Below are 23,400 nucleotides of genomic sequence, written 5' to 3' on the forward strand. Positions count from 1 at the left end.
AGTTTTCATGGCAGCATCACAGGTATGTCAGCTTGGGGCTCAGAGTTGTTCTGTGTCCACTATTTTTGAGAAGTTGACTTCAAATAAGTTGATGTTTTCTCTGATTTTTGTACAATTTGCTTGTGGTTTGGTGGGCTAGTTTAGATTTTTTGCAGGCCCGTTCTGACCCATGGGCCTCACGCTTGACACCCTCGGCATAATCAATTTCATAAATTTGTATTCAAAATCCTCACAACTCACAGCCATTCAGTTAGCACTTTCTGTTAAACTTGCTCACCCATGATTTACAGCACAGAGTTGATCAACCATTCAACTGCTGCCGCTAGAAAGAACCTTCATGGGGATTATGAGGAGGACAAATATAGGTTTTTGATATTTACCAGTGTACAGCAGCTGAGAGACTTCCAATGGCTGCTCTACGAAGTGCTTGCACACCAATTGGACAAACCTGAGGTTCAGGGAACACTCCCATGCACATTCTGTCCCTAACGTGCACGAAAGGCAAATACTCGACGACCACTCGCCAAATTCAGGACAAAGTATTTAACATGTTGAGCAGAGAAGGTCCTCAGGCTGTGTCTAATCAAAACCTGGACTAGCAAACAAATTACTAATTACAAAGCAACAGTTGATTGCAGTCTGGGCTCTTGATGAGGGCCGACTGTCCTTTCCGTGGTAAATATCAAGCCTGTAATTACACAAAGAGTCAAAGATCCTGTTGAATCAGGTAGTTAATCAGTTGCTAGATTGTATTAATATGAAAGACAGCCTCTAAAGGGGGAGAAAAAAAATCGAGAAGTCAGACTGTGTTTACACATTAATCGTAGGGTTCATGAGGCCAATTACTTTGTTGACATGGTTTGTCCCATTTCGGTGTACTCTCCTCTAATTTAATGCCAGATAATTTAGAAAGAACAAAGCTTTCAGAACTCGACGCAGTTGGGTAATCAATTCCTTCCAATAAATTCCACCTTTTATTAGCAGGAAATTGGAGTTATTACTTGGCAATGATCCATTTCCACGTCTACAAGTCTATATCCAGCAGCACTCAACTTGAGTTCACGAAAGTAATTTTTGCTTGCAGTCAGACTGCTAATTTACCCATTGACTTCCTTCGCGGGAGTCAATAAATCATGCTCAGCAAAGTGTGAGCCAATGATGCATATGGTGACTATTACCTTCTGAAATCTATGGGTGATAAAAGTGTCAACAGGTTGCGGACCATTACACAAACATCGCAGGGTGAAAGTACAGCAGAGTTGAGCCAGCTGGGAGGGATACAATAAAAGACCCACAATCACTGGATCGGAAACAGCATTCGGACTATATATATTCGGTTGTCTTACCCTTATTATACCAATTTGTTAGAAATGAATAATAAAAAGGTATAATAACATTCATTATTATTATGGAACAGAGCTAGTCATTTCTGCAAAGAATTTGGCAAAAAAAAAAAAAAAAAAAAAGCTTTTAAAAGCACTCAAACTTCCTTTGTTGACCCTCATAGCTGCATCCTTTGCTTTTGAGCTCATAAAGCCAGAAAACGTGATTTCACAGCGGTGTAGTGGTAAACACTCTTGCCTCACAGTAAAACATTTAGTTTAATTCTTGGCTTGGTTGGTAAAGTGATCATCGGTAAAGGCTTGACTCCACATTTCCTACAGTTCACATGTCGAGGTGTCCTTGAGGAAGGCAGTGAACTCCAAACTGCTCCCATTGGAAGGATAGAGCGCCGTTGCATAGCAGCTATATCCATTGCTTTGGAGAGGTAGAGAGGAAAACTTTCACCTTCATGATCTGGGAACTTTCAGAAAGGAATCATGAAGCTTATGCCAAAAGTTCAGCTGGGAAAATGTGTTCCCTGCTGGGGGATTGCTCATTCCCACTTCACATTTATAGGTACAGTTGATTTTATTGAAATTTCTTCAACTACTCTTCTTCCTGATCATGTTTAACAAACCATGTAAGTCAGAGGTGGGCACACACCTGCATGTTTTCCATGTATTTCTGATCCAACACAGCTGAATTAATGTGGCATTGACTTCGGTAGAAATCACGTCGATTGAAGGAAACACATGCATGACTCCAGGAACAGGAGGACCCACCTCTGGTGCAAGAGATATAATGGATGACTAAACCATTGCATCGCTAATGTGAGTTACATCCCGCGATGGTGCAAAGCTCCTCTGACAGAAATTAGGTTGTCTATACAGGCAATCTAACACATTCAAACATCATTGCAGCTGCTGCCATCTTGATAAAAAGTCATGATGTGATCCACCTTGATTAATTCAGCTATAATTCATCAGATGATTAAATATTGAAATTCTCACTTGTTAGAGTTAACTCGTACGAGAAGGCATGATAACCAGTTTAACCCTAACGAGTACCTTGCCTGATCTGAGTTGCCCTGACTGTTGTCGTTCCTGTTACCCTGCTGTTACAGGAGCCTGGTTCATATTTCACATATTTTCCTCTGTGATTGTATAAAAACAGGCTTGAGGCCATTTCCTATCATGTCAAAAACAGAGCTCCATTTCTCGGCAGAGGGTGCCACGGTTGCGTTCGCTTCCACGGTGGAATATTTTATTTATACTTCATTAATTTTGATCAGAGGGAAACTTTCATGACGACCCGCCTTAACGCAATTAGTGTCAATTTTGTTAAACCACAGAGCGAGCATGATAGGAGCTCGACATACATCGGGACTATGTGTGGCAATGGAGAAGCGGGGGAGGAGGAAAACGACTGCGATGTCCAAGCCGTGCCATAAATAATGAATGGTAATGCACAGGAATCGTTCACCCATGCTGATCAGAGTTGCCCGAGGAGCTATGAGGAAGGTGAAATATGACCTCTGCGGTCCTGTTGTTTTGTCATCTACCCACAAAGACTTTGAGGAATCCTTTTCATCCACAGGGCATCAAAACAAGGGATTGTGTTTATCTCTCTGTCTCTACGGGCGACTTTATTAAAGACTAGTGGAATAGATGACTGGCATGCGGCTGGCAGCTGGCAGCTGGCAATGCATTTCTGAGGAGTTTAAAGAGATCAACAGAGTCTGGGGCTGGAAAGCTGCGTGTCAAAAAAAACAAAACAAAACAAAAAACACTGCAATCTCAAAAGACAAGCACATTTATAATTTCATCTTATACCCACCAGATAAAGTGTATCTTCACTTTCCTTTTGTCAACAAAGCTATGTGTTTTCAGTGTTTGGGCTCTGAGCTCGCAGCTGAGAATAGCCTTAAACTGTTTGTGTTCACAAGCTAATTGGTACTCACAGCCAAACAGTTTACCTTTGGTTCAGTCGAGCCACATGTCAGGTGTCTGAGTCAATTACACCAGAGGGAAGGAGAGGGTTGGAAGAAGGAAGCAATTTGCCACTCCCAACGTTTATTTCTGCAATATTAAACAATAATATTTACACCCTGTTGTAATGCACGGATAATGCATGGGAGATAATGGGTGAGACGTGATCAATCTGAAGCTGTGTGTCGTTATTACAGATGCAAAAAAAGTCATTACATCTGTCAGAATCACTGATAAATGGAGAAGTCGGGTTCCATTTGCAAAAAGTGTGAACTTTCCAACAATATTCAAGATTATTCATGACAATAAATATTCATGGAAACAGGGGGAAATACAACTTTTTAAAAACTACTAATATACATGCGCATCACAGCTGAGGTAAAGAGTTCTCCTACACATGTACGAGTAGATGGAAAATAAGAATGGTGACTTCCCGAATGTCATGCCTCCATATTCTCCTGGACTTGGATTTATATAGCCGAGCGTCACCCAAAATAGCAATCTAACTTGATTGTCTGTCCATATGTCTGTGTACTTTCCATGATAAATTTAAATTCATATCAGAAATATAAATTCATATTGTTGTCAAAACCAACCTACAGAGCCAACTAGAGAGGAAAAGTAGTGGGAAACTACATTGTTTTCAGCATTTTTGCCATTTCTGCAGAAACGGATATCATTTTTGAAACTTTACGGTGCCGGTGCAAAACTACCCATAAATGAAAAAACGCAAAAACGATCCATTTTTGATCCTTTGTGCAATGAAGCTGCTTCCAGTGTCAGTCCAAGAAAAAAGTCCATACTTTTATAATGACACTCAAGACTTTCTTCTTTGCTAAAATATACAGTCCTGGCTGACTCAGATCACAGTGAATGGTTTTATAGCTGAGCTGCTGCAGGTTTAGACCAGTGGTTTTACCTTTTGACTTGATTAAAAGAAGTTTACTGCCTTGTATCCATTTTCAGGTCCTGCAATCTTCTATTATGTTACTTTTTTCCCTCACAGCTCTGACTGTATGACAGATAATCTCCCAGATCATGTTTCTTTTTTTTTTTTTTTCCTTGTCAGATTTATTTGTTTGATCCAACTGGATGGTGGCCATGTTGCTCTTGTGGGAATGTAGCACTCCATTCAATCATTCCATGAAAAACACAAACAATATTCCAAAGGAAAAAAAAAGATCACTCGAAAACTCCCATTTGCACATGATATCAGCTCACAGTATTATTCTCCCTTGATCGTCAGCAAAACACAAGCAAACTGAAAGTGCAACCCGTTTGCATGAGCTTGCATTCCATGCTGGATCTTGGTAATTCACACCCCTATCTCTGCACGCATCCACTGAACTACACCAATTACTCTAATCCTGCCATGTTTTCCCTTCCTGCTGAACAACTACGGAGCAGAAGAGCTGCCCGGATCTGTGGTTATCGGTTAAAAAAAAAGCTTCCAAGTGGCTGCAGTTCAAACAGACATACCTCATGTCACATTCAGGTAGAGTCGAAGGGGGAAAATTACTTAAAGCCTGCCTGTAAACTTTAATGGAGCATGGGAAACATCAACTTTCCGGAGAAGAGGTACATGACATGTAACACGAGCTTTGCAATTACATAACACTAGGCGAGGATCCGCTCTGCTGAGTGCCATCCCGATACGTTATTAGTTGCTACGCAGCTTGACCTTCATCTATTTTGCCCCTCTGCTTTGTCTCTCTTCCTTTCCTTTGTCCCTTTTCACTGTACAGATCCTTATAATGTATGTGCTAGGTCGGATTGCATTATTGCTGAACGCCCTTTGTAATGGCTCGGTTGCATTCATCGTACAGATCCATATAATGTATGTGCCGTGCGCTCTTGTTTCCTCTCCTCTCTGCAAAGGGATGTTGCTTTTCTGCTGATAACGTCCTCTCATTATAAGCTGAGTGGAACTCGAAGCAAAAAGGCCATGCTCGAAAATACATCTTTTGTTCCAGGCAGTGGTAAATAAGTCATTAAATATATGGATATCACAATTAAAAAAAAAAAAAAAAAAATACTTTTTCAGAGAAAAATACAACATTGTTAGCAACATTTCTGCTCATTATTTTGGTTTGAGCTAAAACGTGACATGGTGGAGTGGTGAGCACCGTTTCTTCACAATGAGGAAACCCAAGCTTGATTCTGAGGCCTTTCGATGTGATGTTTACACGGTCTCCAATGGGGGCTGTTATGTCGCCAGTGTGGGAGCCTCAGGACACAGCACGATTCTCCCTCAACTTCCAAAACAAAAACATACAAGGAAACAGAAAGACCGTTATCTAACCTAAACTTCCTACCAGGAAAACAGAAGACAAGTGTGGCAGTGCTAGATAAAAAACAGGCCTTCACACTCGAATTTGCTGACAATGATCAAAAGGAAACAAAACTACTCCAAACTGAATGTTCTTTTTTTTCTCTCTCTCTCTAATTGAGACATTTAGCTACACCTATTACTTTCTGCAGGCAATCAGACACGGGAACCTTCTCTCTCTCTCACATACACACGCTGAACAGACACCGGCATTGTTGGCAGTGGTAAAGTGGAAGTGAGCAGGGAGACTGGCAGCTGACGGCCTTAAATCCCTCAGTCGTCCATGAACAACCAATCAGATGTCTCCTGCCAGCTCAAAGATCACTCCCCACCTGCCCTGCATCAGTTAATCAATCAATTAATCAATATTTCTATCTATTCACACTCAGGAAGACAGAATGCACCTTAGAAGACTGCAAGTTCATAACAATCATGGTCTGCTTATGCTTATAGTACATCCATAGTTGATTTTGTGATCCTGTGTTTCTCTACGATGGGCTCTTCAAAGACGCCCGACTCTTTACACAGCACTCATTAAAATCCCTGGAAATATCAACCCCACAGTCTGATTGAAGGCGATTTCAAGATTTACAGCCTCCAGTCAGTGTAGATAAATGCCCTAATGAGTAACTTTTATACAATGAAATCTATCAAACAGAAAGAAGCTGAACAAAAATTTAACTTTCAAAGGATTTCACAGAAGACCGGATGCACATTTTTGATTACTGCTATTTATTCTGACTCAATAGCAACGTTGGCACTTAAACTATTTCTATGTGCAACGTGCTTTTACAAGCACATTTTTAAACAGATTTTTTTTTTAAAGATAGCTATTAATCAAGTGATCTGACTTAAAGGATGAGACACTTTGCCAAAGCTAAGAAAGAAACAGTCCCTATGAGTTTAGCAGGACTCGTTAATTAACAGTTTTATGAGCCGTATTCATTTGTAAGAAATGCGGAGGTTATCAAAGACGGTCACTGTGAAAGGTTAATACAGTGAGGAGAAATAGACTGGAAAGGAATGAATGGTTGGATTGTAACGCTATACTTGAAGTGAAAAATACATCCACACACAGATACAAACGTGAACTGAGGGTACTTGGCGCAATATGTGAGTGGATAGATTCACTAATACCGTATGCAACCAATACAGTATATAAATCATACCTAAATTGATATGGCACATTTTCTGGATGATAAAACACACTTTTTTAGTTGTTAGGCTGGTCATGTGACTTCTATTAAGAAGCAACACTATTTTTTTTTTGTCTTACCTACCTAGGTTGTAAACTCCCCACTTTAGTTCTGTGTTTAAAACTGTAAAAAAAAAAAAAAAAAAAAATGACAAGGAGAATTGCAATTGTGATGTCCCCAAAAAAAAAAAAAAGAGTGAAAAGGTTTCTTTTTATTTCCTTTTGTGTATAATGTTGTTCTTTCCAAATAAAAAATTAAAAAAAGAAGCAACTTATATTTTACGTTGGCATGTAAATATGTTTTTTTTGGTTTGTTTTTATTTAGGAGTGCAGCTCCTTTTTTCCTTTTTAACACATATTTTATATAAATGATTTTTAGTTCTGAAAAAAATGACAATTTATGAATTTGTCATCTGACTGCAGACAAAAACACAATGAACAAAAATATTTTTTTTCTTATGAAACTGAAAATAAAGCCAACCAGTGCGGCCATGTTTGACCTTGTGGTATGTTAAACTCTTCCCTGACTACTCAGTCAGGAACAGACCAAACAATGGTGAATACTTGAATTCGCTTTCTATCTTAATGTACCTTGTCCTGGGTGAGCAACTCGTCCAATTTCTATGCAGCAAAAGACTGTCAAAGAAACCAAACTGCGACAGTTGATCAACTTGTTTTCCTAAATATCAACTTCCAGGCTGCAGAGTTCCTAAAATGTTTATACTGTATACTCTTTGACGCCATCCCGGCCCTAATTTGGATTTGCACTACAACAAAAGATGCAAGGGTGCATTGTGTTGTTGTATAAGCTAACTTCAGATCACATCTCTCTCTGGCCTTTGGGGCTTTTCTCAGACACATTTGCAGCAGCTTCACAAATAGCTTTGCATGCATCACTGCTGGCTCCACACCTTTTCTTTGCCTGTGTGTGTGTGTGTGTGTGTGTGTGTGTGTATGCTTTGTCGTGATTCCACACCTCTTGTAGTCAGAAGAAGTCCAGACAAACAGTAGTGACATTTACTGGCTGTTGTTTCAGCAAGATTTCATTAAAAAAGCTTTGATGCCGAGGCGTAAACGGGAGCTGAAGGTGAGCGTTTCGGGGGGGGGGGGGAGGAGGCTTTAACCCCCCCCCCCCCACCCCCACCCCAGCTCATGATCAGTGTCTTGGCTTCATATTTGCAATTAGTGAAGGGGGGTGGGTTGCTTTTTTGATTAAATCTCAGCGCTTCTACTTCACTGGAGAAGACTTAATCACTTTTTATGTGGGTGTGCTTGATTGTCTGATTATCACCGCATTTCGGCCACGCTCCCTCCCAATCAACTCCGCCCCTTCTTCTGCTTCCCACCCCCCCCCCCCCCCCCCCCCCCACGATTGATTCGCCACACTCACAGTAAACTCTGATGATGGAGCGCCCGCCTAATGACCATACATCAGGAGGAAGCGGTGAGGGGCGTGCTGCAGACGTGCACATCACACAGCACCGCCCTCGTCGTCGTCCTCTATTTTGACATCTGCGGGGGGAAACACAACGGGCCGTTGTCTTCCCAGCAGGTTGGTTGACTTCTTGATGTACAGTAATGAGATTATTAGAGTCCCCCGGAAGCAACTCTGACACTAATTTAATGGCTCGGCCTCTAACTGCTGCTAAAATGCGATATTTGAGCGAATGAAACTGTCAGCGAATCGGCTGTTGCAAAACTCAAGAGTTTGTGCTTCACGCCTGAGAAGGGAACGGGGTTTTAATCTCGAGTGTCTAAATGGTGCTAATATTTCCGAATGTTTCAGCCAAAGAACAGAGGAATGCACTTTGGAGATTATGCATGCCTGCACAGACGGCGCCGAGGTTATTTTCTGCAGCTGTTAAAATCAGTGACAGTTAAATGGAAAATTCGCCCGGCTTGGCCGATGTGGGTCTGTCATCCAAAAAAATATATGGAGAGAACACTTTTGAAACAGTTCAGATACACTGTTTGATCTCTTTTTGTCCTACGAGACAATCTCTGTAGCTTCATAAATTTAATTAGCTGTGACTATCATTAATTAATAAATATTCTGAAATATATTGTCATAATGGAATTAAACATTATATTTGGCAAATCACACATAATACCCAAAACTAAAATAAAACTCAGCATTCCATCTATCTATTAAGCAGTTTAAGACCTATTGAGATCATTTATGTGCACACCTCAAAGATTTTTGTTTATTCAATGTCTATATTGAATAATATGTAATATTTATGATAGTATACCCAACAATGTGGATTATTGCCCTTTTTTTAATGTAATAAGCTAAAAAATGAACAGCATTGAAAATAAAAGACAAAAAAAAAAAACCATGTGAAACAAAATAAATCTACTTCTGGAGTGAAGAGGAGAGAAATGAAATGGGAAAAGGAATAAAGACCCTCAACACAGGTAACACGTTCGATCCAATTCTCTTGGGGATGTTAATTCTCTGTATTCCCTCATTAACACATGCTGTTACACACTGCAGCTGCAACAGCATGTGTTGGCGATGAATAGTGTTAAATACTGCCAGTAATGTAAGAATGTTGGCCTTTTTTCAATGTAACAAAGCTGATAATATAACTATTTGCGGGGTGCTGAAGCCGATCCCAACTGACAACGGGTGAGCATTTGTTCAATATCATATGATAATATGACTGAAAAATCTCGCTGGTTTAATGCCGATTAAATATAGCAACCAACGACAATTAAGAAATGGACTCATGTGATGTCTGTTAACACTGACGAAAGCCCGCTCCAAGCTTTTCTCACGCAGGCACAAACGTTCACACTGGTGTTCTCGTCCGCCAGCGATTGACCTGCCATGTGTGTCTTTACATTAGCCTAAACACTAATGAAAAAAGTCCCATAATAATGAAATTTCAATGAGTGTTTCTCTTTCCAACAATGCAGATTAATAATGTAATGCTTGCTGTAAATGTTTTTTTTTTTTTCCCCCCCTGTTATTTCATTTAACACCTCAACGGCTCGACGCTGAAAACATTCCCATTTGCATAGTGATTTCGTGCTTTACAGAAATGTGGCTGAAAAAGCCATTTTTATGTAGCAACTTTTATTCTCATCCCACACTTGAGTTGTTACTATACATACAACAAGACAGTTGCCTGATTCTGTCACTGCATAATCTATTTTTAGACACATGAATAATACATTTAACCACCTTTTCTTAGAGGGTGCCATGTTGCTCCACAAATGAAGACAAGGGGTATTCCTCCTCGTGTGGACTGAAGCACCCATTCTGTCAAATATCACGTTTTCTTGGCGGCAGTGATCGTTCAAGTCAGGGTTTACTAAACCGAGAATCTAGCTCTGTACCGCAACCCTGCAACAAACTTCCAGCAGGCAGTTCATCGCAGTTCAAACTCATCCAGGGTTTTGGGGATTTGCAACGTCTCCCAAAAAAAAAAAAAAAAAAAATTACCATCCAATCTGTAACCTGCCGGAGTACTTCAAAGCGCCACGCTGAGCTGACTGACACCGAGACATTCACACCTCCCATCGGGAGGATGGGTTGTCTCCTGTCGAGCATCTGGACAAGCCCTGTCCCCCTACCGAGCATTTGCCTCTCACTCATGCACGAAGCTGTCATTTCCCAAATGCATCAGCCCCCAAGAAAGGTGTCACTGGGGATTATGGGATACCTCAGGGGGATTAAAATGTTCTTGACAGACTGGCCGCTTCACTTATTTTCAGAAGTCACTCTGTGTTGTCCTTTATGGGTGGAGGAGTGGCAAAACATTTCCAACTGCAGAAAACAAGTCCCGAGTTGCCGTGCTCGATTCTTTTCTGCTTCGCTATGTTACGTTATGGTATGTTATAGCATGTTATGTTAAATCAGTTTAACTCTGCTGAATCTATGTAGCACCAAATACAACACAGTTAGGCTACACTAAGGTACATTAAGCTTTGTTATTTTATGTGGCGTTAGGCTATGTGACGATATGATTTGTTTTCTCACTTTGTGCTGCGTTATGGTATGCAATGGTACGTCTCAGTATATTAGGATTTGTAAATTATTCAGTTACATGATGTTATGTTACACTAAGTTATGTTGTGGAAATGATAAAGTCTACTTTGCTATGTTATAAGATCGTACACAATGGAGTACATGTTATATGTTATGGTGTGATTTTCTAAGTTATGCAACACTTGCTTACAAAATAAAATGTATTCTTTATTTATTCTATTACAAAATTACTAAATGGTACATTAAATTATGTCACATTATTTCGCATCATTTCAAGTTATGTAATTATACTATGTTACGATGGTGTATTTTGTTCTGCAATGATTACAGTAGCTTCTTTTTTTTTTGTGCCTGTCGTGGCATCATTAATCTTTCTGCGTAATGTGTGTTTCCGCATCTTCTGATGCAGAATTTATCGGCAGCAGAGAAGCTCATTCACAGCTCACTAATGTCCAGAGTTTTTAATCAAGCAAAGGGAGCACAGGGAAAAAAAAAAACAACAACAAAAAAACAAAAACGACACAAAGCAATGCAGCATTAATCCCCCTCCTCCACCTCCTCGTCTTCCTCTCCTGTCTCCGTCTAATTAAGGGTCATTCTGTCTCCTGGCCACATTAGGACACTGCACACTGGTCCCAGCCCACATAATTAAATGTTTTTTTTTCCTGCTTACCATCTGGAGACCTCATCTCTTTAAACATGCATGTCAAATTGATTCCTTAATAATGTTTATGTTTCTTCTCAGTGCTTTATCATCATCCAGGATTAGCTGTTTATGTTTATTTTGTTTTCATCAGCAACGCCCGCCAACGACAACAACAACACACACGTGCGCAAACACACACACCAACACAACAGCACCCTTAAGGTAGCAACAGCGGCAGCCAGTGACAACCCAACAGTGGTGAACTTGAGAGCAGATTGGATGTAAAAGTAATGGCAGCTTTGAATACGCTGCAGACATCAGGCTCTGAACACAATCCCTCATCAATTCCAGGGATTGTTTTGTGGAACTGTGGGATTTTATGCTTCATTCATGCATCAAATGATATTACCAGAAAAACAAGTCTCACCAATAAATAACCTTTCTCTGCCGGCCTCTGGAGAGAACCGGCGATTAAAGCAGCAGGTGGATTCAAAAATACTACTTTTTTTTTTTTTCCCAGAATGGAACTGAACTTTTTAGAGGATTTATTTGAAGTTGGGGTCAGAGACATTTGACAAAAAATTAATCATGTTAACGGTTGCAACATCACAGGAGGTGGGCTGCCAGCTTTTTCATGTAGGATAATCACAGCAGACACTGCTGAGAGTGAATCATTTATTTATTAATTCTGGGTTATTGTAATTACTCAAATGAAAGGAATATTTCCCCAACAGAACCTCAGAAAGTTGTCACCTCTGACTCTGCTTCTCCGGATTTCTCCACTTCCAAGACTGGCTCTGCAGAAAGTCTGCAGTGTGATTTTTTTGATATGACGTAATTAACATTTAGCACACTCTGTTTTCATCCAGCCGGTGATCAATGTCCAGCTGGGCACCAATGAATGACTGGGCTTGCCCTGCTCCACATGCAGATTAACCACGTTCACACTAACCCCTTTAGGATTAACATGTTAAAACTGCTTCGGAGCAGGAAAAGTGATCCCTGAGCTGTTTATTCCTTTCTTTTCTCGCCCTTTTGTCCGAGCATGTCATCCCTCTTTGGCCGCTCTTTTCTTCCTCCCTCTTCAAACGGCGCCGTTGCTGAAATGCAGACATATGTGCAGTCGGAGAGGCGTTCTGTTTCCCTCATTCTCTTTCTCTCAGAGTGCAGTTGAGGATTAGTCTGTGCCTGAGTGCCTGGAATAATGATCACTGCAGCGGAGAAACACATTTTCACATTTCAGGAGATAAGGGCAGGCAATCTGCAAGCAGAGGACTTAACCAGCTCCCTAACAGAAAAGTCGCCGGTGCCCGGGCTGCACCGGAGCCGGCGCCGGCACAGAGAACACCCACCGCTATCTCCTCCCACCGCCGGGAAGCATCAGTCACTCCCAAATGGCGCTGGAATTGCATTCACCAAAATTTCCCAACCACGAGTTCGCCCGGGCTTACACCGTCCTTACAGCGCTGGTGTCCAATTTCTTCTGACGGCGGTTCATTTCCCACCCAGAGATCAAATCTGGGCCGATTCCCCACAGAAAGACCGAATCTAATATTTCAGTTCAAAGATAGCTGGATGTGGAAGGGCTAGTCTCACTTACACACTTAATCTACTCTCGCACAGAGTGGCAGGCATCCCGAGAGGCACTTCTTAATTACAGGGAATAAAACATTTTTTTTTGGGACATTATAATGAGGGGAATGGTCAAAATGTGAGGTGGAGGGAATGAGAAAAAAAAAGCACACACACCTTCACAAATGAGACTTGAATTTCCACATCAGAGGAAGAAGGGAAAAAAAGCATGCATAATGCAAACATGGCAATCTACCTCAGAAGAACAGCTTGCTCTTTTTTGTAACCCATTTCTCAATAAACAGGAGGCGAGAAGGAAAAACGCCACGTAAGCTGTTCAAAAGCAACTTCCCCAGGATCAAAAGAGATTTCAGAAAATAAACTCCTACCTTTCCCACATACTGCGCGTCTGGTCCCATGTGTTCTTCTAAAACAAAGAATTGGTTCCAGATCCAGCCGCGCTTGGGCCGGTGGTGCACCTCCGTCTCCCCGTTGGCGAGCCTGGTCTGGTTCTTGGAGGGCACTTTGGTGGGGACGTGGTGGGCGCCCCCGCAGCACCTCTGGACGAAGCAGAGGCAGACCAGGACGGGACAGAGACGAGAGGCGGCGGATATCCTCATGGCGGCGCCTGGTTTTGTAAAGTTATCCCCGTGTTCCCGGGTGGAGAGGTCCTCCCACCGCCGCCGCCGCTGCGCCCGCCACCAACAGCCACCGCTGCAGACCCGGGACAGGAGTCCAAGAAGGGAGCCTAAATCCAAAGCACGGGAATGCTGGTCCTGGGAGATCCTCTAAGGCTCATGGCCCAAAGCCTGGGGTTTCTCAAAAAAAAAGCGGCGAGATGCATTTACATTATGGAGTTTCCTCGGCTGTGATCGGCTCTGCAAACGGACGCAGACGGGTGTGTAGGTCTACCAAGAGAGGAAGTTAATCCTGGAGGCCATCGTGGATTTCCTAGAGGAGAGAGAAACAAAGAGATAAATGTCTCGTTTCACGTTTGCATGGCAAAGTTTTGAAAACGACGTCCGTTTCAACAGAAACACTGGAAACAATGTCGTTAGCATGTCATGTTAAATTGCACTGCTATCGCAGGTGACTGTTGCTCACCTGCAATCTCATCTGACATAAATAGCTCAAAAAGTCACAATATCATTTAAAAGTTAAATTCTATTTTTCACTTCTTCCATAAAAAAACTCTACATATTCAAGCATTTAAAACATTTTCATAGTGTTAATTTGGCTTTGCGTGGATAATCTAAGGAAAGTGTAAAAGCTTTTTTTTTATTGTACTGCATAAGTTTTAATGGATGCATAAAAATACTTCACATAAGCATTAAATACTTGTTTATTGAATTGAGCAAACTAGATGTCTTGAAATTAAGTTTAAGTTAAATCAATAGGAACACACTGAGTGATTTTCACTTTGAAACATATTCAGCGATAAAGAAGTTACAGAGGATTTACAACTGATATGACTAAATGGTAAAACTGAATGTGGCTTAATTGACATTTCTTTGCCTATTAGCAGCAAAAGCAATAATTTATTGAGCTTTTTAAAAAAGCTGGAGGGCCACGCAGAATATCAATAGGTGCAGCTAATAGCCCTGTCTCATTCCAGTGCTGATGTACATCTTTTTTTAGCTTCCTGGCTGAATGTTTTACACCTTAATTTTTGAACTTTTTATTACTTTTTTTTTTCTATTGTTTCTCTTAACTTCCGACAATTTCAGGGGCTGATCGAGCCAGCCTTCACTTCACACCTGCATCAATGAGACAAACTGCGTTTTGTTTTGACAGGAGCCAGATTGTCTCTTTGACGCATGAATGCAGGTCTAACACATCAAGTCGCAGCCTCATATCTCCCAACCAACTAATAATAAGACCAGGAAAATAAGTGGAGATGCAAAATTAAAAGCAAATTTGTCATCAGTGTGATAACGTCTAATACCCAGTGCATGCTGCAAAAGACTGACTGAACTATGACATCCTGAATGCATCCATGTCGGCATGTCTGGCCAATCAGTTCGGACCTACTGCTCTAACTGTCTGAAGTGAAGAACTTGTACGAAGCCCCAGTGGCCATCTTGTAAAAATAGCACATCACGTGAAATTTGAGGTGTGATTTCATTGGCATAAAATCCAACATAAATTTTTGGTGCTTGTGTATAAAATGCGTATGAAGTTTCTCATCTGTTGCGGCTCTGGCCGAGAGGCGGTGAGGAAGCCAGCATTCGTATTCCAGTCATCTGCGTCATTATTTGAGTGATAAAAATAAGTTTCGACTGGACGAGCTGCGTTGATATCAGAAAGGTCGGCCATGCCTGTGAGGTCGGAGCCCGGTGGACGATACCGCCCCGCGAGGTCTCAGTCATGTCTCTCCCCTCATGACACGACGCATGACTAGGCTTTATTAAAAAAATAACAAAAAGGTTTGATTTGGCTGTTTTAACAGAAGCGAGGCACACCGCGGGGCTCGGAGCGCGCTCTGACACACTGTGAATAATAAGCGTGGCACGGAGAAATACATTTAGCGCGATAAGGACGGGGCATCAAGCCACTCAGACGTAGAGCAGAAGGTGATTTTCAGAAGGCAGTGGAATGGAAAAGACAGAAGGAATGTGTTCTTCCTACGTCGAGAATTATGTATAGTATCAAAGTTAAAATTAATGTTGTAAAAAAATATCTGCAGGCGCTGTATGTGTGAGCTGCAGCACAATGTGCTGAACCTGTTCTGTGTCTACAGAGGCAGGATCACTAAGAATTTAAAGGTGTTTGTGTATAAAAAGAGGAAATTACACCTTTTGGTCATGTTGATTTGAAATGCCCTTCATTTTAATGCCACAAACCGGAGATTTTCTAAACATACATTTAATGGATCTTGAAGGATACAAGATTTGTGTTTGAAGCAAAACTGCCTGAATCACAAGTGGGAAAAAAAGCTTGAACAATTATCCTGAAATCCAACTTTATAAATGCCCAGCAACATATTTTTTCCAGAATTTCCCAGTTTGAGATTATTAAAGTAACTCTTTACTCTACTCTTACCTGGTGGGGCAAAGTTATTTCTTCTCTGTGTTTATCAGACACATTTATATTACACCATTCAGTCACAAAGGACTCTTAAATACAATGAATTAGAATGAGGAAGCAACGCTAAAATTATCTTTGAAATCATTAAAGCAAGGAATTTGCTAATCAGTATTACAGAAATCAAATATATTAAGCAAAATGATATAAAACTAAAGTTAACAATAAATAACTGCTACAATCATTCTTCTATGTGTCTCTCTGTTTATATTTGTTCCTAATTATGTGTTTATATGTGGTACTTCTATGTACTGCTGCTATTTTGTCTGTCTAGAATATGCATGAACATACAGGAACAATCCAACTATATATGACACAAAACAGGTGAAAATCTATAATATCATAAAATATTGCTCTGAGAAAACAACACACTGTTCTAAAAAAAAAAGAACCATAGAAATACAGAAATATAACAATAGCATGAATATTTTTGGGCATAAACCAAGATCAAATAAAGACCAATACCAGATCATCCCAAAACCACGACAAGACCAAGACTTTACAGGGCAGACACCAAGTCAAGACCAAGATCTTGAAAATGTGATCTGGAGACCAGTCTTGCTTATTATTACGAGCATTTGGAAAAATAAAATCTTATTTTCAGGTCATTGCCTCTTTCAAGCATAAAAAAAGTCATCTTCTTAAGACCATGTTTTTGGAGTATTTTGTCCACTAGGTGGTGATGTTGTGATCTGTCCTTGAACATTTTCTCCAATGAAGAAGCATGACAAGAAGTTAAGTAAGGCTTAGAAAGCTAAATCAGCCATCAGGCTGACCAGCAACCGGTGGTGAAGAATACTCAGCTATGAAGAAGAATCTATCTCTAAGAAAGAACATTTGTAACTGTTTTCAAGTAATTGGTACACTATTGTGAAAAAAACAACACTGTAATAATTTGATTTTTGTTCTTCGAGGCTTTGTGTCAAGACAAAGAAAAGCTAATAGACTTTTGTGAAACAATTTTTTTTCGCAATACATCAACTGTCTTTAAGTCAATATACAATGGATTCTTCTTTTTTGCTGACAATTATTTTATTTTTTATTTTTCTTTAGAAATTAAATAATAAAACTCATCTTCCTCACAGGGGAATTATTACCTCTTACATCGAATATCCGGTGGAAAACATTGAAGATTCAAGGATTCAAAAGTTCAAAATCATGTCAGTTCCTAATCTAGAGAAAATTATTAATGTCTAAAGCAGATAAATGCGATAAAGTACTTATGTGTGATGTTTGAATTTTATTCAATTATATTCCAAAGTTCAAAAGATCTGTCTCAAAGTTTTTTTGCCTTTAGATATTATGATAAAGTTGCTTTTCTAATGGGATGACTCTTCTTTGTGTTTTTCATTTTATTTCAACTGCACTTCAATAGCGCCTTTGTATAATATTTGTGTCATTTAATTGGTTTTGGCTGAAGATTTTGGATTTACTTGAAAATAAAAGCTTTAAAAAAAATAAGTCAACTGAGCCAAAGTGCAAAAAAAATATATAATAATAACAAATAAATAAATAAATAAATAAATAAATTGACTAAAGTTTCTGGTTACTTTACTTTCTAATGCCAAATATAGTTCACTTTACATTGAGGGATGGGGGCTCAAACCACCAATTCTGGGATTGAGCAACAGTGGCAACTGGTCATTATAATAAGATGAATAAGAAAAGGAATAAGGTCATCTAAACACTTCAGAAACAAATATCAAATTCCTACATATCGGGAAATAAGGTCTTGTTCTGCAACATTTCAGGGGAAAACAAATCATTTTTATCGTTTCGTTTCAGACAAGTGCTGCATTCACACAGCAAGTCTGTTTACACAGAAATGCCAGAAACACTCGAAACTACGTAGTTTTTCTATAAGGCCACGTGCAGGTTTGTTTTTTAGCCTGTCATGTAAACCGACACCCAAAACGCAACAAAAGTTCTGCATTTTCACTTGAAAATGTTGCGCATACAGGGCCCCAAAGTATTTGAAGGTGAAAGTTATAAAATTCTTGCACTTTGATGCAATGGACTTATTTCACAGCCATTCAGTTAGTTCTAACTCTCATACATTGTGAAATAATCTATTAAAGTTTTGCCTTCTGGAAGAGCGAATTACATTTTTTTTGTGGCCCTCGCCATGATCAAAGTTGCCCATCCCAGGCTTACAGCTCAGAGTTGGTCTACCGTTGAAGCTCTGCAGCTTTGTGTGGATTATGAGGCGGACAAATGCCTGTATTTGATATTTAACAGGATATATAAGAGCTGAGAGACTTCAAAGCCTTGCTGCTCTCTATCTCCCACAATGCATGTGACAACATGAGAGAGGAAACGCAACGCTAATACAACTTACGGCTGCCACATACTTTGAAGCGTAATCACTGGAGTTTTTTTTTTTTTTTTCATAAATATAAATATTTTCACCATATATACGGATTAAGACATGCTTAGACGCCCCTGACTAATCCCCGTGTTTCAGATATCTCCACATGCAAATGATGCCGCTCACACACATTTGTTGGTCATGTTTGCTTAAGTGCAGTGGTTGCAGTGGGTAAATCACACTGAAGGAAAAGTGTTGCTCCACATCGCCTCGGATTAAAGCGCTGTGGGATAAACACTCAGACGCACACTAAACATGTGTAATCTGGGAAGAGATGCTCATCTGCATAGGTAGAGCGACGCCCAAATCCAGCTTTCACAGGGGGGAGGAGTGAGAACTGAAGCCCTGCAGAGAATACTGACGGACTTCTCTAATAAGCTCTTTCATAGATTTTATGCTTCTAGCTTTATTTCTACACTACAGAGAAAATAGCTGAAGTTACAAGGTCAACTTTTCTTTTTGGACAGTCTGGTTGTAGAATCAGATTAACCAGTTTCCATGAACTCTAAATGAAGTGATCGGATTGACCTGTTAAATTACAAAGGTGCATTTTCATATGGTTGAAAACCTGTTCGTGTTTCAGGTTATTTCCATCACTCTCAGAGAAGATGGATAGATATGTTGAAGGAGGACATAGAGAAGGCCGGAGTTACGGTAGATAAAGACGGAATGAATTTCCAATTTCTGCACTCTGTTATGTAGACACATTGGTCCATGTCCTTCAGAAGCTGTCCCTTAGGTTGGAGCGGTTGTTAATTATTGCATCCATCAATTTAGCGTAATATCAGATCCTACTAACTGATTCTGCAACAGTTTTTTTCAAGATTCTTTCTCCCAATGTTGAGGTAGTGTCGTAGGTCTGCTCGTATCCACACACACATTTGAACATTTCCTGGAAGACATCTTGCATTATCTCCACATTTTTTGTTTTGTTTTGTTTTGTTTTCGTTGTCACTTTGATTGCACAGGCTCCAGTCCGGCCTGCCAAACCACCAAGCAAATTGTAAAAAAATTCTCAGGAAACAGACTTTTTAAAGACATTTCTTAAGAGGAGCAGCCGCAGCACAACACTGAGACCCGAGCTGAGATATCAATGATGATTTCAGGAAAGGGAGCTGGCTCACTGCTATCAAACTAACCTCAAAGCCTTGCTGTCAGGGTGAGTGTTTAAAAACATGCATAATGCTATAGAATTCTTGTTTTTACAATTCACTCTATTTTACAACAGGATGTTTCATTAAAATTGACTTCATGTTGGGATTTTAGCCATTTTGGGTAGACGTTTGGTTTTTACCAGTACAGAGACATTTTTATCACAAACTCTCTGAACCACTTTAAAGTATACATTCTAGATATTTTATTAATCCCAAGAGAAATTCAAGTTTTCAAATGGAGGCAAATGAATCACTTTGGCAACTCCTGAACAGAATATCAAAATACAAAGCATTTGAGGCAGTGAAGGTACATGAATGAGTCAGACTTTGTCAGAGTCAGAATATCATTTTTTCCCCCAGTGGCTTCACTCATAGCTGCCTCCCGTGGCTCTCTGAAATCAGTTCCTTAATTGTCTGATTATCATGCCGATTCCAGGCAGAAATGCATTTCAGGGGAGCCATGAAATCAACAGCATCTGGCTCCGTCAACGAAAATAATTTCCCCATTTTTATGATGATGATATTGTTTGGGAGCTGAATTCTCCTGCCCGTGGCCTGTTTGTTGTCTATGAGCAGCGTTTAACAGGATGGGTCATGCACAGCGTCAGCCTCCCAGATTCTGGCAGGAGGTGCACAGGAAAGGCTGCATTTCCATACACATGCAGGTCTGACATGGATTTGTTACTACTGTACTTTGATTGCAATGTCCTGGTTAAATACACAGTTTAATTATCAAAGGCTTAATTGTCCCAAGCTGAAATGATTTTATTTAGACATCAAACAAGCCAATAATAACGGAAGTAAATGTGTGGTTCATATAAAACAAGCCTTTTCAAATTTACATCTTACTAACATAACCTTCAGGTTTATTACATGACTCATGCAATATGAATTTTCATAAGTTTGGGTCCAGCAATAGCCTTAACTTGATGATAGAGTAGGAAACTTTAATCATTCAGAGGGCTGAACGAATTTCATACTTAGCGAGGTCAAATTGCAACCCAACACTTCCACTACTAAAGTTTATGAGAAATATGACATCATTTTCTAAAAAAGACTGATTACATGTTTCTAAATTTAAATCCAAACCTTTTTATTCAGAGAATTAAACCTTTTTATTCAGAGAATTAAATTTTTCCCATTGTAACTTCGGTGACAATTAGAAAAAAGGAGTTGATGGAACCACATAAATACACTTAAAGTGAAATACAATGTTTTTGCTCTACTAAATAATGATGACGTCCTCTTGTCTGAGGAGGAAATTTTTGGGTTTATGCAGCGTCTTGGGGTGTTTGGTGGACTGGTGCCATTTCAATTTACACAGTTTCAGAATTTCCCACACCAGTTTTTCACCAAGATGAAATCTTTCTCATCTTTAAATGTGTTCATTGCTTCTGAAGCCACATTCTATGGAACTCTGTTGGTGCACAGTTTTTTTTTTTTTTTTCCTTTTTGACGCGGTGCCATTTTGTTCTCATTGCTTACTTTGCAAGCTTACCTTTGTGCAAATTGTTTTATATATTTAAATAAATTCTGTACTTTTAATGCTTGAACTGAGTAGTTTTGTGACATAAGTGAAATAATGCTGAAGATTGCCCTACTTGGAAATTACTGCATTAGATAGTTTTGACCTTGAAAGAAACTCAGTGTTTTTGTGATTTGGAATAATTTCACTTTTGTATTATGATAATATAACCCTATTCCTACTATCATCAGATTTTATTCAGCAGCTTTAGTTTGGAGCATCAGTTGCATTATATGATGTCGCGAGAAGATGTTTATGAAATCTGAGAGGCGGTCGAGAGTAACTTTATAAACTCCACACCCAAAACTAAATAAATGAACGAATAAAGTCAAATAATACCTACAACCCAGAGAGAAGGGCCACATTTTGAGTTGTGTGATGTGAGTGGGAAGTTAGCTTTCTATTGACAATGCTACTGCCTGCAGCATGCATTTGTCTGCCGTTTGCCTCTGGAGTTCAGCACCATGGACAGTTCTAAAGACACTGTGATGCACTGTTTGCTAATATCAAAGTGTTCAGCACCACGGACAGTGACACCAACACTGGAGGAAGCTGTCATCTTCAGACAGAGTTGCTCTTGCTGTATGACATCAGGATAAATATTTCAAATTGAAAATAAACCAGTACCAGTACAATCAAAGATGGCCAAAATCACACAAGAGTGAACTTCACCTCCCACCCTTTAAGAATTGGATGGTTGGCTGGCTGGCTGGCTGGATGGATGGATCGATGGATCGATGGATCGATGAAAAAACAAGAAAAGCTTTCAATTATTTCATTTACCATGAAAAAAATAATCAAAAAATAATTTTAATAGGGGAAAAAAACAAACATCCTTTTTATTCTAATACTCTGAGAGGCACTTCTGCAAATAATATACAAGAAAAAAAATGATGCATTTGTAAATCTGTTTATTGCCCCCACTCAGCGATGCCATTGGATTTCCATCCCTTGCTTTTCCAACTTAATATGAGGTTCATTCATATCATTTCTTTATTTACTATTCATCTAACCAACTGGTGGCCACATCTCCATAGGCGCCAGGGCAAAAAAAAAAACGCCTCAATCTCTTGTTTTATTCATGGGAACTGGGAAACTCAATCGTGGAGACACAACTGGTCAAATAAACAACTTAAATTTAATAAGACCTCAGCCGGAGCAGAGCCGACGGTTCTCGCGCCGTAATCACAGCGGCTGATGACACCGCGGGAGCCTGAAACGATTTGAAAAGTTGAAGAAATAAAGGCAGATGACAGGCACGAGGAGGTGGAGATGCACCTGGAGTCGGACGGAGGGAGCAGCCGGCTCCCGTCGCCAGCCGCTAATGGCTAATGTTTTGGCCTCCCGCGGAGAGCTCACCCGCTGCATTCGATTTCACAGCATCAGCTCTCTGCCGATGTCAAACAGCAGACGGCAGAAGACCGGGACCGGGTCAAAACACATATCGCTGAACCGCTGTTCTGTCCTCCAGAACGGAGAGGCGGGAGACGCTTGACTCTCTGCCCTCCGCCAAAGGAGAAACAAACACAAACGTTTTTCCACCCGTTTATGTCGTCTGTTGTCTCGGGCGATGTTGAGCAAACAAGTAAGAACAGCGAACAAGTGGAGGAAGAAAAATTAAGGACACAGCGATGAGTGTTTGTGTGGATTCACACTGCCGTGAATTGTTCCTGAGGCCTGGACATGAATGCATTTTCTGTTCCTGCTGAATCAGATGACACTCTGTGTTAAATAATTGTATAGATGCTGGAATAGCAGGCTGCTTTAAAGCCACATTAAGGACAAACAGATGCTGTGTGCTCGAGCTGCAAGTCTAGAACGAATGAAAAGAGACAGACTGGAAGAGTAATGGGGGTTTAAGACAGAGTGCACATACCTGTAGTGTTTTAAAAAAAGAGAAATGAGAAAACAACATGTTTTCGAAACACAAATGTATAATTCATGCTACACTGACATTATGACACAGCCTTTCAGTGGAATCATCTAATGGTGATTTCCTCATCTAAACAAAAAAAAAAAAAATGCAGCTTTTCCAAAGCACTGCTACTGTACATGTGCACCACAGCCAAAGTAAATAGTTATTCTCCACATGTGTGGAGTGATGGACAATCACACCAATAGTGGCCTCCACCCAGTCCAGATTCTCCTGGGACTTGGTAGCTTTATCACTGAAAGGCATCAGTGACAGCAATCCAACTTGGCCGGAAATGATAAATGGA

The 23,400-nt window shown here is 40.1% G+C and overlaps 1 protein-coding gene across 2 annotated transcripts in view; it reads right to left on the reverse strand.

Annotated features, from left to right (window-relative positions):
- LOC115394293 (cadherin-18) overlaps positions 1-13,997 on the reverse strand; it is a 91,348-nt gene extending 77,351 nt beyond the window's left edge. For both annotated transcript variants that reach the window (XM_030099579.1, XM_030099578.1), the window contains exon 1: positions 13,440-13,997. In XM_030099579.1, the coding sequence (XP_029955439.1) occupies positions 13,440-13,670 (231 nt within the window). In that variant the 5' untranslated portion in view covers positions 13,671-13,997. The remainder of the gene's footprint in view (positions 1-13,439) is intronic.
- Between the last annotated feature and the right edge of the window lie 9,403 nt (positions 13,998-23,400).

This window comes from Salarias fasciatus, chromosome 9, assembly GCF_902148845.1.
Source record: "Salarias fasciatus chromosome 9, fSalaFa1.1, whole genome shotgun sequence".
Taxonomy (NCBI): domain Eukaryota; kingdom Metazoa; phylum Chordata; class Actinopteri; order Blenniiformes; family Blenniidae; genus Salarias; species Salarias fasciatus.